General features: G+C 44.3%; 1 protein-coding gene across 2 annotated transcripts in view; it reads left to right on the top strand.

Moving 5' to 3' along the window:
• Positions 1–3,355: 3,355 nt before the first annotated feature.
• The window catches only part of SMAP1 (small ArfGAP 1), an 88,704-nt gene continuing 72,933 nt past the window's right edge, over positions 3,356–19,126 (top strand). Inside the window, exon 1 of one of the 2 annotated variants that reach the window (XM_075046437.1) lies at positions 3,356–3,597. In XM_075046437.1, the coding sequence (XP_074902538.1) occupies positions 3,480–3,597 (118 nt within the window). In that variant the 5' untranslated portion in view covers positions 3,356–3,479. The remainder of the gene's footprint in view (positions 3,598–19,126) is intronic. The other variant, XM_075046438.1, reaches the window with a different exon arrangement.

The following is a 19,126-nucleotide window of genomic DNA, read 5'->3' on the forward strand; positions in this document are numbered from 1 at the left end:
TGGATTTCAGCTATCAGATTGTAAGACAACATGAACTTCACAAATTATCTATAGGTATCCCTGCAAAACAGTGGAATAGCCTACAGGATGACAAGTAGTGACAGCTAGGAATAAGTCTTTTTCATGCTGGGTAAATCTGTGCTTTTACCGAACACAACACAATCTCTAGTATTGGAAACTGCAGAATTCCCGTATTTAAGTTACTTTACGGAAAATTCAGTTAGCCACATGAATCTCACTCGACTCTGAAGATACAGGTCTTGAAACACAAGAGTATGTACTTAAACAATTCCAAAGCTGGATTGTATAGGCTGTCTCTGCAGGGCTTAATGAAAGGTGAAGCAAAGGGCACCAAGCTGACGGGCTCAGCACGACAACTGTGTATCTTCTCCTTCTGAAGGAGTCTTAGGTGGTGACATCTCTGGCCTCTCTGCACTGTATTTCATGGCATGGTGTGGGCAGACCTTAACCCATTCTATAAATCATACTGTATCCTGAAAGACATCTTCTCTTTTTTTCTCCCTCTGAAAAATGCTTCAGGCAATAACTTCTCAACCACAACACTATTTCTCTTTAGGATCTAGAAAAAGCAGCAAAGGTACAGAAAGGATACACTTTTGTCTTCCTTAGATTCATTTGAGTTCTCAGGGAAATACCTAATAGTGCATTTATAGCATGCTGTTTTCAAAGCACTATCTATTAAAATATTAATAAGCTATTCATTTCAGCCCTATAGTGAAGCAGGTGATTTCATATTTCTACTACTTTACAGAAGCACGGATAAGTACCTCGAAGGAAAGGATAATTTTCAGAGCTGAACAGAAGCAGCACATCATGCTCAACAGTTAGAACAGGATATCCCATATCAATCCACCCAAGCATGCGCACAAAGCGGGAGTTAGACCCAGGAAATAACGCAATCAGGACATCTAGTTTTAAGGCACTAAGGGCCAAAGCACACACCAAACAATACACTTACTCTGCACTTGTGTAGGTTTTTTCAAGCACAGGAGCTGGATCAATAGCCACTTTTCATGGCGAGTATCACTGTATTAATTTTAGAATCAGAGAAACTGATGCACATTAAATTAAACTAATTGCTCAAAGCTATTTGATACCTTCTGGCAATATGGTAGAGAGTTTCAGACTACATGTAATTTACACATCAAGTCTGTCACAACATGCAAAAGCAACTATTTTTTTCTAAAATGGCAGTGCTGCTGCTTACCTAGTGTATGAGGGGCAAGTTCACCTACTTTTCTCTCTCAGGGAATTCCTACCCACAGCTCTTGCCTTTCTGAAAAACATTGTGTTCCTTAGAGCCCTGGGATGATGGCAAGGAGTAGAGGTATTTGCTGCTCTTCTAGCTGAAGCTAGTTTTCTCTACAAAAGATCCAATAATTAAAACCACTTCGGGCTAGAAAAGGAAAACAATTGTATGCTTGTAGGTAAAGTATTCAGCTAGAAGTCGTCAGTCCTGTTTAATGTCATGTTTAAGCAGCCAGGACTTCTGTGCCCCAATAATTGAGTGAGTCCCTAGCCAAGTATGGCTAATATCAGTCTACATTAACATTTGTTTTACACTCCTTCTGGTGCAGTAAGTCTTTGGAATTAGGCACGGCGGTCAGGCAGCTGCAGCTCAACTTTGTTATGCCACTCTGTATTTTTAGTTTTAACCCTTAATGCCCACCTCCAAGTAGGATGCTAAGCCATCTCTTGGAATTATGCATCAATACCACATCCTCATTTTGCAACCTCATACCCAATAACTCACTGGCCAGGACACTCTCAGCCTATGGGCAGACCTTAACTCCCTGCTTTATTTGAGGGAGATCTAAACACATTCTCCCATGTTAGATGCTAGATTAACTACTAATTAACTTGATGTGCAGTATTCTCAGTTCTTTCCGTTATAACTCTTCCAAACTTAGGGGATGTTTAGTTCACCATTGGATCTGAGAAAAAGAAAGATATAGAGAATGATTCAGTAATTTAATGGCTGAGAGCGAAAAGACCTGAATTTCCATCTGCCTCACTTAAGTATTTTATAGGCTATATATAGGCTTCAGCTCTTTCCAGAAGGGTTGGATTAGAGGGAAAAAAACCAAAGCAAGCTAGAATTGAGCTGACAAAAAAGATGTTACCGGTGAACAGACTGAAAAGAGGACTCAGCAGAGGCAAAAGGACCCAATACAAAATGGAGAAAGGGGAGACTAGAGGCACGGTACTTAAGAGGGGGAAAGTGTAGCGGTGCGCAGCTTTGGCCGCAGAAAATCAGCCTGGGCTACACCTTCGGCAAGTACTTTGGGTCCAACTCACAGAGCAGCCCTGGGATCCAATTCCGCTTTCCTCGGAGACTCACACCACCTCAGCGGGGGTGAAAAAGCCCCGGTCTCCTTATTGCAAGGTCTCTGCTACCCATAATGTTTTTTTACAGACAGAAACACGTACTCTCGCAGAAAGTTCAGAGGGCAAATTAATGCTATGGCAGTGCCCATTCAATCAAGAGGCTGTAACAGCTTTTTTTTTTCCCCTCCCCAGCACTGGTGTGGGGAAGGAGACGCCTGCCCCAAGGACACAGGACTACCTCATGCCCCCGACAGCGGCCGATCGCTTGGCTGTGCGTTTTGGGGTATTTACCACCTGCGGGTTCCCACCTGGAGAGGGACGGGCTAACCGCTCCCTCGTAGTCCAAGGGTAAAACAACTGCTTTAAACAGCCGGAGGCGCAGATCCACCTTCCCACAGACGGAGCCTAGGCTGACCACACCGAGGAGCCCGACCCAGGCAGGTCTTCCCGCCTGGCGTTCCCTCAGCGGGGGCGAGGCGAAGAAGGGCGGGTTTGAGGCCGGCAGGGCCCGAAGGCAGCGGCGCCGGCCCTCACGGCGAACCCCGGGACTACGAGAAAGGCGCCAGCACCCCAACCGGGTCGGAACCTGGCGAGGAACGTCCCGGGGTTCGCGGCCGCCGCCCGGCCCCGGCCCCGGCCGTGAGGCGCCGTCCCTCAGAACTCCCTCGGGGCGGGGCCGCCCCGCCCCGCCCCGCCCAGGTGCTACCTGGAGGGCGGGGTCACCCGCCGGCGGACGGATATCAGTTTCTCTGACAGAGGCGACCCTTCGTTGCGGGGTTAATCCCCTCCGTGCCGCTTCCCAAAGCCGAGCCAGGGCGGAGCGGCGCCTCCTCGCCTCCGCTGTTCCCCTTGGGAAAGCCCCGCGAGGAAGGGCGGCGTGTCGGCGGCGGCGTTAGGACCCGGCGGACTATTTTTTTCACCACCCCCCTCCCCTCAATCTTCGGCGAGAGGGGGCACGAGCGAGTCAGTCAGTCAGCGGGCGGGGGAGGCGGATGCGTCTGCGGCCGTAAGTAGTTCCGGTTGAGGAAGTCGGCGCTGGCGGCCGCCGGTTCCCGTGGCTGCGCCAGGGCAGGAGCGACGCGTCCCCAGCGGTGCCGAGACCGCCCCGGCCCCGCTCCAGCCCCGCCGCCATGGCCACCCGCTCCTGCCGGGAGAAGGCGCAGAAGCAGAACGAGCAGCACCAGGCCATCCTGGCCAAGCTGCTGCGGGAGGAGGACAACAAGTACTGCGCGGACTGCGAGGCCAAGGGTACGGCGGGGCGGGGGGAGGCCGGAGGCGGGAGGGCCGTCCCCCCCCCCCCCCCGTCCACCACCTCAGCCCGGGGTCCCGGCTCCGGGAGCGGGGGTTCGGCAGCGAGGCCCGGGCGAGGGCCGCCGCCCGGCTCCACGTCCGCAGGGGCGGCGGCGGCGACCGGCCCTTCTCCCGCAGGGGCGGCGGCAGGGAGCTGCGCGGCCGGGGGAAGGCAGGCAGACCTCGGGATCGGCCGCCGGCCCGTTCCCGCTTGTCCGCCCTCCGGCCGGGAGCCCCTCGCGGTTTGGGGGTCCGTGCGGCGGCTGGCCTAGCCCGTTTTTTCCTGAAGTTTGACGGGCCGAGTCTTCCTCCCGCCCCGGCAGGTGTGGATCAGGCCGGCCATCTCGCCCGGCCGAGGCGAGGGGCAGGTGCCCCAAGAGTTGGGTGTCGGGCGTCCGAAGCAATGCCCTTCGGTGTCGGCTCGGTCCCGTCAGCGCCAGGCTCTGTGAGTCTGGACGTTAATCGTGTCGGAGATCCGGCTTTGGTGGTGAATGGGATTTTAAAGATCGTATCGCTGTCAAATCTTAACCTCGGGTTGGTCTGGTAGTTCTGTTCTGCACCAAAGTACACCTGTATTTGCGCTTGTATTTGGCTTGGGTTCTGTGGCTCTGAAATGGAAAAAATGTAGCACATCCCTCTTTCATCTAGAGTCGATTCATTAAGATGTTACCCTCAACAAGATGACTGCACAGTAAGTTATTGTTTTAAGTATAATACTTCCTGAACAACAACCAGGTGTTCGCACTGTATGATTAGCTCCACAGTTGCCTTGTTCAGTCCTTCTGTGCCTCAACGGGAGGTTAGCTATGGTGAGCTAGTTTGAGCAACCAGAAATGGTACTATGTAATGTCCCTTTCCAATCTGTGCACGCTACTTTTTTCACCACGGACATAAATTGTGCAGTGCCTTGCACAATGCTGTTATCTGATACACCAGAAATGCAGAAATAAGACTTCATTTTCCTAGTATGTAGCCATAAGAAGTATATAGTAGGGATTACACCAAAGATAATAAATCTTTATATTTTGCAAGTAACTCTTCTTAATCATTTTCTAGCACAGCTGTTCTTGCCCCCAGACTTGTGGTCACTGTGTAAAAGGCTCGTAACCGGTGGTTTTCTGGAAAAATCATGCTTGTATGTTTTGTGCATTTTTGGCACTTGAGACTTCGATGCTGAATGCTGCTCTGAGTTGCTTGCTGATGGAATTCCATACGTGTGTTGTTCATAGTGTGGGCCTTGGAGCTGGGTTGCTCAATAGCAGAGTCTGGAATTCTCCAACTAATTTTTGTCCTGTCTTCTGCGTTCCCTCTTTCTAATCATCGCCTGGTCAAAGTATCGTTTGTAAGTCTCTGTAGTCCTTGGTATCTTTTGGCACTTCAGTTCAGCAATGCTGATGGTCTGAGCTTCCTCCTCCTTATATTTGTATTATTGAGTATCTTTATCCACTGTTCTTTTCTTCGATACTTTCATACCTCTCTTCTGTCACAAGAGCTTTCTTTCATAAGTTCAAGCTTTGATGTATCTTGAGTTTGGGTTTTTTTCTATTCAGGTTCTGGAGGACCTACCAATCTCTTGACCAGGCTGTCTTTTGCTAGTACCTGTAATTCAGGTTCCATCTTTCTAGTAAATTATTTTACTTGGCCACCTTACTGAAATCTGACTGCACTTCTGAGGAATTCCGTTTTCTCTTTTGCTCAACCCCACATCTCCCTTGCTGTCTCTCTGTATGCCAGAGGCATGGCTTGCTTTCACCGTGTCCCTCAGGAAGGCTGACATGAAAATACCATGTGATGCGAGGTGAGCTTACAATGTTGAGGGAATTGTGTGGTTTTTGGTTTTATTTTTATTCTCTTTCTCCCTTCAAGTTTAATTTGCACTTGTCTCATCCTGTTCTGGCAGTTCTTAAGTCTTGTGTTGTATTAGCTTTGTAATGCCATCTGCCTTTGCCTGTACTCCTGTAGTTAAGTGTATGGTTTTCTTATAGTTGGAGGGCAGAGTGTGGAATGATGAACTTATTTTAGTTTCAGCTGGTCTAGAGGCACTTGACTTAGAGATGGTCATTTATGGACACTCTGTGTAGATTCCTTTCCCTAAGTTTAGGAAGTTTCCTTCTAGGAAGGAGAGTTGTGTGAACAATCTTGAGATGCCTCTGCTCTACCCTGAAGTCTAGACTTATGTATACTTCCAGAAGACATGTGGCTCAGAAGAAAAAACAAGATCAGTTGTTTAGTTGAAAATCAAGCTTGCCATGAGCATGTAATGCCACTGTTGAACCCTTCCTCCTTTTATCAGTCTTTGTTGAAACTTCCTGTTGACCAAAAGAAAAGGAAAAGTGAAGGATACTTCTTTCAGTTGCAGCCAGCTGTTTTTTCCTAATATGTTTCACACTTAATCCATGGTGCTTGAGTGCTCATGACTTGCTGGTGTCTGGCAAAGTTGTAGTTTTGCTAGTCCTGGTATGCAGTGATGTCTGAGGCAGCAATTTTTAACATGGTTCTATTAGCTAACCAGAGTCTGTGAGCTGTCTGCATGGCTTTCCCCAGAGTGTGACAGTCTCCTTCACCTCTTGCATCACTAACAGCATCCATTTCATCTCTGGTCATGTTTGTCATTAGTCTGGAGTTCCCTATTGCTAGTTCCACTAGAGATTCTCTTCGTCCTGGGTTCTGCAGACATGAACATGAAACTGTTCATGGCAAAATATTTAGGAATTCTCTGGTGTCAGTCCTACTTCAGAACATATGTTTAGAACATATGTTTTTCCTTTTGTTCATGTAATTGATTCTTTTTTTTCAAATGCTGTCCACTTCAGTTTCTGTTACTTTCGTCTTTTGTGTGAGCTTTGCTTCTTTGTCTGTCATCCTCCTTTCTGTTGTGCAGTAGGAACCCCTGAGTTCTGTTTTTTGCTTTAATCCTGTTCACGTAATTGTTGGCTAACATTATCTTCATGATTAACTCTGGTTGTGTTAACTGAGTTGTAGTTGTATCTCGGGTCTTATTCTGGCAATATTTAAAGCCGTTGTTTTCAGTATGGTCTTTCAGATAGCTGGCAGTTCAGCATGGGTTCTTAACCAAAGCTAAGAGGCTATCATTGCTAATTCCTTCCTCTCACCATAGATGTTGTAGTCCATCTTAAACCTCAGGTATTATATTTACCCTAGGCTTCTGTTCAGATAGTCACATCCAAGGGATGTTGAAATCTTGCAGATTGTACTTGTCTATCTGTTTTAACTGCTATTCTTTCAGGCTCTGGGAATTCTTAGGTAGCTAGATATTTAAAATCTTACAAACATCCTTTTGACCCTAAAAAACTTAATGTGGTCCTATTTGCATATTTATCACTTACTGCTTTGATTGTATCTACTGTAAAGCCACTGTTGAACTCTTCCTTCACATCATTAAAGCTTCTCGGCTGGCTTTTACTTATCGCATCAAAAAGAGGCTCATCAGAACTTACTGCTGTCCTACTGCTGATTCAGTCTTAAATTACTGAATTAGTTCTACTTGCTCTCTCAGCTTATGACCGCTGTCTGCATCGCTTGTGAGAAATAGGAAAGCTGCATACTTGAAACTATTGTTGCATGCTTGCTTTGTGTAAGAATTAAAAAAGCTACCTCTTGGTCTTCCTCAAAATAATCTTGCTGTTGTTGTTAGTGGTCTTGTATCAAGAACAAATCCATCCTTTGGTTTCTGGCCTACTTTTTCAGGTATGAGGTATGCAGATACATTAGACAGCTTTGTTCTGCAAGTCTTTTGGAAGGTGGAGACCACAGCTGAGGACACATCTGCCAGAGTAAGCATTAAGCAATAATGAGGATTGCTGACTTTGGCAACAGTTTCTGGTAGTGCTTTTTATTCTGTATTTGCCTTTTAAACTGTTGAAATAGCTGCTATGAATCTGACTGTCACTGCTAAAATGTTGGAATCTACCTGCTGTAGGGCCGCACGATAGTTACCAGATGTCATCTTCGAAGTGTAAGTCTTGCAGCTACCAGAAAGACTAGATGGCACCTCTGTGGGGAAGAAGCCTAAAAATCAAAGGTTCTGGAACTGTCTTTGCAATCACTGAGGTTTTTGGAAGAGTGATGAAGTTGGAATGACATTTGACAAGGCAGGGCTTGTCTGTGTACTGACTGTTCTCTACATCCCTATCTGAACAGCCATCTACATAAGGCAGTAGATGTCTTCCCCGTGTTATACTAGTGAGATGTAGTTATACTACTATTTCTAATGTTTGTAGGAAATAGTAAGGCATGTTGGCAGTAACTTAAGTCATCCTGAATTTTTGAAAGAGGTAAGCAGCTGAAATTCCTTTGTGTTCCTTCTGTGTGTGTAACTAGGTAAAGCTAGCAAGAATTGGAAGTATCTGGGAGAAAGAAATAGCTATAGATTTGTCTATCTGTCTTGTCTGTAGACTATGCTGAAAGCTATTGTAAAGCATGTGACTTTTTTTTTTCCCCCTTTCACTGTAGAGGGAGACTAAAGGCATTTTTATTGTTGTTCTAAAGCTGATATTTGAATCTCTTAAGCAATAATGCCTCTTAGAGATTTGTCAAATGCAGCCAAAATCAAAAACTGTTAATTTCAGTCAGCAACCCTTTGACTACAGGGGCTATAACTTGCTATTTCTATGTACTTAGTATCTAGTTATAACATGCCAGAAGTCTCCTAGGCCTCTGTTACTGCTTGGCAGCAAGGCTGGTATTATTTGGGCACTGATAGTAAACAATACAGAACTGAGTACTTGGAAGTTGAAGAGTTTGATGAAGCACAAAGGGACATGTTTTTTCTTAGAAGGGGACAAGATATTCAGCAGTATCAAAGGACTAGCCATTTAAGCAAGTAGGCTTGTAAAGTAAACTGAAGGCAATCAATCTTGGTCTAGTGTGACTGTCTTTGCAAATGTGGGCTGTGAGACTCATATTGATGTTTCTAATGATGTTTGAACAAAAGAGGTGTGTTTGAAACCAGTGTGACTGTTGTCTAATGTACCTTTTCTGTTATGCTTGCATTTGGATGTTGGCTTCAGTACAAATAAATTGACTACTGAAGTCTGCTTGTAAATTCATCTCTCTGTCAAGAAGGCAGTTACCCGAGTTGTCAACTGCTTTAGATTTTTTTTTAAACTGTAACAAAGTTAAAATAACATAATTGGAAGCTTGCAGAAGTTTGTATAGACAGATGTCTTGGGCATTCAGAAATGGTGAATAAATTTCTGTATCAGAAGAGGTGCTCTGGGTTTTTGTTTGTTTGTTTGTTTTTTAATGTTTGGTTACTTCATGCCTGGTAGTGCTTGAAGCCTAGTTAAATTATCTCTTACCAGAATCCTAGTATAAAAACTCACTTAATGTGTTAATCACTGTTGTTCAACCAGATTAAAATTGTCTTACTTTGATTATAATATTATTGAAAATACTTTCCAATATTTATAGTTATACTATACAATTCTTGGGTATCTGTATATGACTGAAGACTTGAAGACTTGGTCTTTTCTGTCTGAAGAGTAGCAGGTACAGGGTCTTAGGAGTGTGGGGAGAGGCTGAACAGGAAAGATTGCAGTATTGAAATTTGCATAGCCAGAACCATTTATTACAGTTTTGGCTCCAAATAAACCTAACTTTAACTTGCCTAGCAACTTGCCAATCTCAAACACAAAGTCTCTTAGCAGTGGGGGAGAAAAAAAATCTAGCTTAAATTGAAATGGGCAAACTAGCTATTGAAACAAACCTGAAATATTTCGTGGATCTTTATAGCTGTTCAGACTCAGGTTTTTTTTGTAGACAATTGAGTCTTGCATATGATCTTTTCTGTGGCTGGGAGACCACCTTAAATGTCTATGAACATCACTTTTTGTGAAGCTGCTTTTGGTGTTACTTGTTTTGATGGCTGGTCTTTTCACTGTGTTGATCTTGCCTGTATACTTTAATAAATAGTGTACTTCTTCCTCAGAAATTAACCTAAAGCAAACAGATGACTCTTATAGCTCACTGCCTTCAGCCTGTGCAAGGCTTCAGCTTTTGCCTCTGACTGTCAGTGTAAGAGTGCTTTGGGTCAGCTCGTCAACAGTATTAGCTTGCTCTAGGACAAGGCACCGGCGGCTGTACCTCCCCAGGTGAAGACCTTCCCTGTCTTCCTCCTAGGGTGAAGAAACTGCTGAAGTAGCACACCAGGGGAGATGGAACACAGTTGGATTATGTTGGAGGTCAGTTCTGCACATCAGCTCAAGTGCAACTTCTAGCCCTGTACTCAAGTTCAAATGCAGAGTAGTAACCAACTAGTAGCTGATAACTGCTCTATGGATATCTTGTACCAGTGAATATAGTTGCAAATATCAGATGTGACTTCAGGTTATTTGGATCAAGAAATTGCTAGTACATCTCTGTGTGATTCTGTTGCAAGCTTGGTATTGCTGCTGTGAGATCAGATTCGTAAAGATCATATGAACGTAACAGACTAGAATATGAATGGACAGGTACAACAACTGGAGGCTTCTAGCTGTCTGCTGAGGCTTTGCGATATCCTTCCACAAGGAATAATGAAGGCAAACTGCTTTGATTCAGGGTGGGTCTTGCTTAAGCTTAGCAACTGGAATGATATATCTTGACCTGTAGTAATAGTAAGAAGCTGTATCACTAGAAATCCTAGTGATCGTTTTGTACTTACACCTGTTATTTTACTGGCCTCTTTGTGAAGGATAGCACCTTCAAAGACCATAAGGGACCAGAAACTCCCTTCAGTCTCTCTCGGCACTGTGTCACCAGGACTTTTTTCCTGCTTCCCTGCTAATAAATAAAACTACCCCAATGCTTTGTTTTTGTACTATACCCTTTTACCTGTTGCTGATGCTGGTTGCATGAGACTGAAACTTTGTTAGGAATTAGTTGCTGTTGTGGCCCTAAGAGCTACAATTAATTTTCTCACCCAAGAAAAGAGCTCTTCACCTCTCTTGCTGGGAGGATGTGGCATCTTTAGCTTAAAACTTGTAAGTGGGCAGGGTGTTGTAGTACTGGGTGACTCTAGTGTTTTTTTTTCTGCCTTAAGGAAGGGATTTGTTTCCTGCCTCTTGTAGTGCAGAAAAATATTCTGAAATAAGTCACAGGAAATCTGTTTAGCTTGTAATAGAATAAGGTTGTTTGCAAATGCAGGTTCCTGCTGTTGAAATTTTGTATACAGCCTGCAGGCTTTTTACCAAAGCCCTTAAAATGGTATTTGTGGGTGCAATCTCCATTCTTCAGGACTTAACTGAACTTGATTGGATGAGACCCAAGGTGGCATGATGTAGCTTTGAAGTTAGCATTGCCTTGACAGGAGGCTGGGCTAGATGACCTCTGGAGGTCCCTTTCGACTTAAATTTTTTCTGTGACCACTATTCAAAATATTAGTGGGACTTGGGTGTTTGTGTGGGTTTTTTTTTCAGTTGTAATTTTTTAGGCTCTCTGACGTGGATTATACAGATGCAGAAATCCTTACGTCCTTTAGCTTGTTGCCCTATGTTCAGAAGTATAGGCCTTGTGATATAAGCTGTTTCCTTTGTGTGAACCATAAAGGTGGGACAGTTCCTGAAAAGTGATTATTAGTATTGATGAGACCATGTTCTTACCTTTTGAAGTGTGAGACACCCTAGTTCTTTTGGTCAGGGGCTACTGGTGTATGTCTCCTAATGGTACCTAAGCTGTGGTTCTGCTACTCCTTAGTGATATGAAAAAGATGCCACTGCAGGATGCCATTGGTACCAGCTGTTGATCTTTGCTTTGTTCCTAAATCTCCTTTTGTGGAACTGAAACATGCTGTCTTGTAAATCTGCCCCTCTTTGGTCTGAATGCTGTAAAGAGAGCAACTGTGCTGCAGCCTTAAGAAGTCCTTGTCAACAATACAGAGGAAGCAATTAGATACATGTATGTGATAAGTAGACTTTTAGGGAAGTACCTTTTTCCTGGAGGAGTGACTCCTTCTTTAATCCATGTTCCCTATAGGATTGAAGAGTCAATTATCAGCCATTACTCAGGGAGTAGTCAGCAATTGGTTTAGCTCAGGTGTCATGTTGTCCTAGACTGGCTCACTAAGGTTCATTTGAGCATGATTCAGCTTTATGCTAGGAACTTGGATGCTTGTATTGTTCTCTTGTGGCCACAACTAAATTCCCCCTAAGATTTAATGACTTTGCCTTGTGAACAGGTAGAGTTGTTCAGTGATATTCTCACATTGAGGTTCTAGAAGAGTAACACTGTTGAATCCATCTCCACTGTTAGGTATTATGGAAGAGTGAAAACGAGTTAAGACTGAGCTATGATTTTGTTGGCATCACAGAGTGGGATAGCTTGCACAACTGGAGGACTGCAATAGATAGGTACAAGTGCTTTAGGAAGGGCAGGTGGGGATGGTGATGAGGGGAAGTTGCCATTTTCTGTGAGAGCAGCAAGGCTGCATGCAGCTTTGCCCAGAGATGGCTGATGAGCCAGTTGAGAGCTTATGGGTTGGGATTAGAGGGCAGACCATCATTGGTGATGGTGTGGGTATCTGCTTCAGACCACCTGATCAGGAAGAAGTACTAACAAGGCCTTCCTCAGACAACTCAAGCTTGATATTCACAGACCAAGGTGCTCATGGGGGACTTGAGCCAGCCTGATATTTGCTGGAGGGACAGCACAGAAGGGAACAAGAAATCTAGGAGGCTTCTGGTGTGCATTGATGATCACTTATCAACACAACTGGTTGAGGACAAAGGAGGATGCTCAGGTGGACCTGATGGACCTGTTCCTTACAAACAAGGAAGGACAGGGTGAGTATGTAAAGGTTAGGAGTAGTCTTGGCTGCAGAGACAGTCAGATGGAAGAGCTCAGGATCTGAAGAGGAGGGAACAAAGTGGAGTAGAATCACAACCATATCTTTGGGAGAGAAGACTTTGGTCTGTTCAGGGATCTGCTTGGAAGAATCATTTGGGAGATGGTTCTAGAGAACAGAGAGGTCCAGGGGAACTGACTGATTATTTTTTCCGCAAGGGTCGCTCTTTTAAGCTCTTGGGTGGCACATCCTGATGAGCAGGAAATTGCACAAAGGCAGCAGGAGGCCTGCTTAAATGAACAAGGAGCTCCTGACAAAACTCACATAAAAGGGAAGCGTGTGTGGTGGAAGCAGAGACAGGTGACCTGTGAGGAACATGGAGACACTGTCCAGGCATGTGTTTAGGTAGGAAGGACAACATCCACATGGAGTTGAATCTGACATGGGATATGTGAATGGCAACAAGAAGAGCTTTTACAGATAATTGGCAGCAAAAAGAAGACTGGAGAAAATGTGGACCTGCTGCTAAATGGAGCAAGGGACCTGGTGATAAGGGATGTGGAAAAGGCTGAGGAGTTCCATGCCTTCTTCACCTTAGTCTTCACTAGTAAGACGTATGTTCAGGAATTCCAGGTCCCTGAGACCAGTGGGACAGTCTGGAGCAAGGAGGGCTTACTCTCAGTAGGAGAGGAGGATCAGGTTTGGGAGTGCTTACAGAAACTGGATGTACACAAGTCTGGGCTCTGATGAGATGCACCCACGAGTGCAGATGGATCTGGCCAATGTCATTTTGAGGCCACTCAAAATACTGTAGAGTCATAGTGACTAGGGGAGGGACTTGAGGACTGGAAGAAAGCAAATGTCATTCCCATTTCTGAAAAGGGCAAGAAGGAACATTTAGGGAACCACAGGCCAGTCAGCTTTCCTCGGTCCCTGAGAAAGTGACAGAGCAAATAATCCTGAAAACATATGAAGGAGAAGATGACTGGGAATAGTAACTGTGGATTTACAAAGGGGGGTATCATGCCTGACTGCCCTGATAGCCTTTTACAATGACCGATGCACCAAGCCAGTCCCCTGGCTGAGAACAATGGGTGTTTTTTACCTTGACTCTAGTGAGGCTTTTGAAATTGTCATGTAGCATGCTCACTGATAACTTGATGAAGTGCAGTCTGGATAAACAGACAGTGAGGTGGATTGAAAATGGCTGGAATGCTGGCCTTAGTTGTGATCAGCAGCTTAAAGTTGAGCTGGAGGCCAGTCTCTACCTCAGGGGTTGATACTGAGGCCAACATTTGTTAACTTCTTCATTAATGACCTATGTGGCAGGACAGACTGCGCCCTCGGCAAACTTGAGGTGAGGTAATACTGGGAGGAGTGGTTGATATACTAGATGGATGTTCTGCTACTCAGCAGAAAAATTGACAGGCTGGAGAAATGGGCCAACAGAAGCTGCGTGAAGGGCCACAAAGGGAAATGCAAAGCCCTACCCCTGGGGAGGGGGTGCTGGGGGTGCAGAAGAGGTGCCGAGGGTCTTGTGGATCACAAATTGGTCATGAGCTAGTAATGCACCCATTGCCACAAAGGCGGCCAACGTCTTGGACTGAATTTCAGGAAGAGCATCGTTAGTGGCTGGAGGGAGGTAATCCTTCTCCTATCCTCAGTACTGGTGAGACTGCATCTGTAGTGATGTGTCCAGTTCTGGGCTCCACAGTACAAGGGACACATGGACAGACTGGAGCAGTCCAGCAAAGGGGCACTAGAATGAAGAGGTCGGTGCATCTGACATACAAGGAGAGGGTGAGAGAATTGGGATTGTTTAGCCTGGAGGAGAGAAGGCTGTTGGGGAGATCTTATCAATGTGTATAAATACTTGGTGACAGGGAGCAAAAATGGCTGAGGCAGACTCATCTGTGGTATCTAATGATGGGACTAAGAGGCAATGAACACAAATTGAAACACAGGAAATTCTGCTGAAACGTAAGAATAATTTTTTTTACTCTAGGAGAGGTTGAATGTTGGAGCAGGTTACCCAGAGAGGCTGTGGAGTCTCCATCTCTGGAGATAACTCAAAACATGACTGGGAACAGCCCTAAGCAGGCTGCTGTAGTTTGCTCTGAGCAGGGGTTTGGGCTAGATGGTCTCCAGGGGCCCCTTCTAATTTCAGCTACTTCAGATCCATTTCACTTATGAGCCAGTATGGAGTCTGCCCACTGCAGATACCACTCAAGTTTTTATTTTTCCAGTGCAAGCATCTGCATACATAGATAAGAAAATAGATTCTTTGTTTGAAGTTGAGGTCCTTTATGAGAAAGGAAAGTGATTAAACAGCAGTAAATACAGGGTGTAGTAGAGTCTTGACTTTTCTTGAAATAGCTGATATAGAAGTCTCGTTGAGGTAAAAAGAACCAAATCTGGCCATTTGAAGCAAGTGGGAATTGAGTGGCTACGTAGAAAGGTTATTGACATCTTTTGACTGAAATGCTGTTTAAATCTAGAATACCTTCATAACTTAAACTGCCTCCTAGAGCTGGTAGAAAGTTGCTTGGAACTGGAGTCCCTTGTGTCAGAAATCTCCTTGTATCTTAAAACTGCTGGTTGAAGCTCTATATTATGACTACGAATGACGTCCCCTGGAAGGCTGGGGCAAAACAAACTACTACAGGTTTCTGTTCTCCTCTCATTCTGACTTCTTATCTGTTTAATATCTGCTGAGAGCTTGAGCAATATTACTCTTTTTACGTTTTTTCTCTTGAAATGCTTCACAAAAAAAACATTCACACACAACTTTAATTTTCTTTGTGAAAACTTGGCAAATAGATTTGAATGGATACCTGTTTCATATTCATCTTGTTTACAGTAGACTCTGATTACGTGGTATAATGCTAACCCTTATTTATCCTCCACTCTCTTGTCTTGATCACTTGTTGCTTTCTAGCAGGTGATAAATGTATATGTCTGAGTATATACTGTCATGGAGTTCCCGCTTGGCGTTATGATACTTGACCCGCTCTGGAGAACCTGAATTTCTGCTTTGTTTCCAGCTTATCTGAAATACTTATGAGTAGATCTGTGTTCCTCTCACCGGAGGAGCTAGACGCTTTTGTGTTCTGGGATTGCAGCCTGAAGAGGAGGAAGAACTTGGAGGTTCAGAGAATCTCCTGATGCTGCAAGGCTGTGGTAGGTGTGGATATAGAGAGTGCTAATTCTGTAGCTTACGGAGATGGTGAGAAGTTTTATGGGGGAATTGAAAACTGCACAGGTCAATGTACTGCTGATCTCAGTAAACCTAGACTGTCAGTTGCCCTCTCTCTTGAGGAAAGGTATTTACTTCTGACTGACCGTGGAGGAAAAAGAGGTAGAGACTGTGGCTCAGTCCCTGTCAGAGTGGAGCTGGGGACAGCCATGTGTGATACTTGGAGGCAATGTTGCCAAGCAACTAACTTTGCAGCTGTGATTTGGTAAAAGAGCAGTTCTGTTTCTCAAAGCTGTGCCTGGCTCTGATTTTGTGTAATAAAATGGATATATTGACAAGGAGTGGGGAACTGTCCCTCTTGTATGGATGAGAAAAGGAATGTGATATTCCATGTTTGGCTAGTGATTGCCAAATTGTTCTTGTGTACTACCTCCTCTTTAAGGAGGAGTGAACAAGAATCTGTAATGCAATTTTACTGAAGTGCTTGAATGAAAATGGATAAAGCTTCATAGTACAGGACTTCATTAGTAGGATTAAAGGCAGTAGTAGTCCTGTAAGAATTTCTGCAAAAGAAGATGGAAGTGATTCATTTGTGTAACCTATTATTCTTGAATGCAGCTGAACTTGCAGGTGGATTCAAAACATGGCAGAAAGTGGCAATTGTGAGTGATTATTTTAAATAAGCTCCTTGTAATGTGTGTTCAAGTAATTTGTGTTTAAATTTGTCATTCACAACAATTTCTAGAAACAACCAGTGTATCAACAAGTAATGATGCTTTTAAGTATAGGAACTGATTTTCCCATTAGGGTATGTACTTATGGGATATTTATTCAGTTGCCTGTTATCTGTAGATGATGACAAAAACATCCCCTTCTTCAAACATGGTAAATGCCATACTTAATGTTCACCTTTATGTCTTCATTAGAAATGTGCTCATGCATTTGAGGTCCCCTCCTAAGCAGTGGTTAAACTGAAGAGACATGCCAATAACACATTGAGTATAGGCTTTCTAGTCTGTGTTCTCATTGCCAAGTGATGCCTCGGTGAGATATTTTCTACTTTAAATGTACTGAACTGCTGTATTGGGTCTGCCTGGGATGGAGTTAAAGTTAACTTCCCCATAGCAGCCCTCACAGTGCTGTGCTTTGTATTTTTAACTAGAATGGTGTTGATTACACCCCAGTGTTTTGGCTGTTGCTGCGCAGTGCTCACACAGCATCAAGGCTGTCTCTCCAACCTCCCTCCAAAGGCCTCTGGGCTGGGGGTGGTAGGCAAGAGCTTGGGGGGGGACACAGCCAGGACAGCTGACCCAAACTGACCAAAGGGATGTTCCAGACCATATGATGTGTTCAGCAATAAAAGCTCAGAGAAAGGGGGTTGGGGAGGCCATTTGTTGTTAAGGTGTCTGTCTTCCAGAGCAATCGCTGTGTGTACTGAGGCCCTACTTCCCAGGAAGTGGACGTTGGGACATTGAAGTAGAGAGTAAATCTTTGCTTTCTTTTGCTTCTGCACATGGCCTTTGCTTTTCTTTATCAAATTGCCTTTATTGTGACCCATGAGTTTTTTCATCTTTTCTCCCCCTTGGTGGGCATGTGGCAGCCAGCCAAGGTTAACCCAGCACAACTGCTGAGGGTGTCTTGTGTGTTTTAAGTAAAAAGTAACTATCATTCCCTTTAGTAAAGGTTCTGAAGCCTTGGCTCACTTTTCTGGGTGTTTTGTAGCCCATAGCAAGCAGCCTCTGAAAGAAGCGATGCTAAATGCCCCTTCACATGTGTCTTGTTCACTGCCATTTCTGTGGAGTTTGGATGTTCATGTTCCTGTTTAAAAAGGTTACTTCAAAAATATGTTTATACAGCGAAACGATTCTGTCAAGTGTTTGGTCTTAAATAAGGCTTCAAAAAATACGACAGATCCAAGGTCACATGCTAGAGGATCCTGCAAAGTTTTGGGAGTCCTTTTTGAGAACTGGTACTTCTCAAGCAACCTTGATTCCACTCTGAACACTTAGTCACAATTCTGTATGCCAGACTAAATGCAGCTGAGTACTTTGGTATTGTATTCGGTTTCTCTTCCTGCTTCTGAAGAAAATGGTATTTTGAGGAAAAATATTTTACAGCCACAGCTTCTGCAATCATTTTGGAAAAAATAACTTTCAAAAAAAGGGAGAGCAAGGGTTTTCTTTGTGTAACACAAATCTAGTTAAAACAGCTGTGAAGAACACTACTTAAAAGTAAATTTGTTTCTTCCTTTCCCAGTTGGATGTAGCTGATAGAATGGCATATGATGTCTGAGTGTTGATGATTGTCTGTCATGCTGGAATGCTTAACTGTGTTAATTTGAATTATATTTAATTTAGTATCATCTCAGAGCAGACTGCCATAGTTTTAGTAAGCAAGAAGCTGCCTTTAGAAAAATGCAAAGCACATTTCAGCCTTGTGTGGCATGATGCATTGTGATTGGATATAAAGAAGTTTTCATTTTTTAAACCATGAAGTGGTCAAATACTGGACCAAGTTTTCCTCAGAGAGGTGGTGGAACATGTTCTGAATACCTCTAAGGTAGCTGAACAAAGCCCTGAGCAGATTGGTCTAATTAAACCTAATCTGGAGCATCAAGTTAGCCTAAATGACCTCAGGAAGTCCATTCACACCTAAATTATTTTATAGTTTTTATTCCCTCGCTGAGGAAATACAGTAGCTGTATCTTTTAAATAGCAGATGTTAAACATCTCACTGAGCACATACCTTGTGTTTTGTGGATTGGCCCAAACCCAGCTACGAGGATGGGTATTGAAGGACTCCAAGGTCTGAGCTGTTTGCTGGGACTTTGGGAGAGTACGGTATTGGGGCGCAGCTAGGCTGGCATGCAAGTCCTGGGGACTTGTGGAAAGGATTTATGTCCATGCCACTGGAGTTTGAAGTGGGGGAAAGGCTTGATTCTGTCTGTCCTCTTCAGCCTGTTCTTTCCCATGGTCTTTGTTAAGTTAATACCCTGAGGTCCACAGAAAGTGCAGCTCTGAAGATTAATAATGTTGTTACAGTAAAACTCAGGGATCGTCCAAGAATGGGATTGCATTTGCATGGTAGGCTGTTCCCGTGCCTGAGAACTGCAATGTATTAGTGTTTGGGGGTCGGCAGATAGGCTTTCTATAGGCAAGAGGGGTGAATAGTGCAGCATAAAAATCTATTTGGTCTGGTCTCTTGAATCCACAAAGGAAGTGAGGGAAGACAGCATGTAGGGGAGGAGAGTAGGTGAGTAAGTCTGCAGCAAACATGGATGTTGTGGCTTAATCCCAACAAGCAGTTAAGCACCACACAGCTGCTTGCTTTGTCCCCCCCTGCTAGTGGGATGGGGGAGAGAATCAGAAGCGTAAAAGTGGAAAAAACTCGTGGGTCAAGATAAAGACAGCTTAATAGGTAAAGCAAAAGCCATGCAGACAAGCAAAGCAAAACAAGGAATTCATTCACCTCTTCCCATGGGCAGGCAGGTGTTCAGCCATCTCCAGGGA

This window comes from Buteo buteo, chromosome 15, assembly GCF_964188355.1.
Source record: "Buteo buteo chromosome 15, bButBut1.hap1.1, whole genome shotgun sequence".
Classification (NCBI taxonomy): domain Eukaryota; kingdom Metazoa; phylum Chordata; class Aves; order Accipitriformes; family Accipitridae; genus Buteo; species Buteo buteo.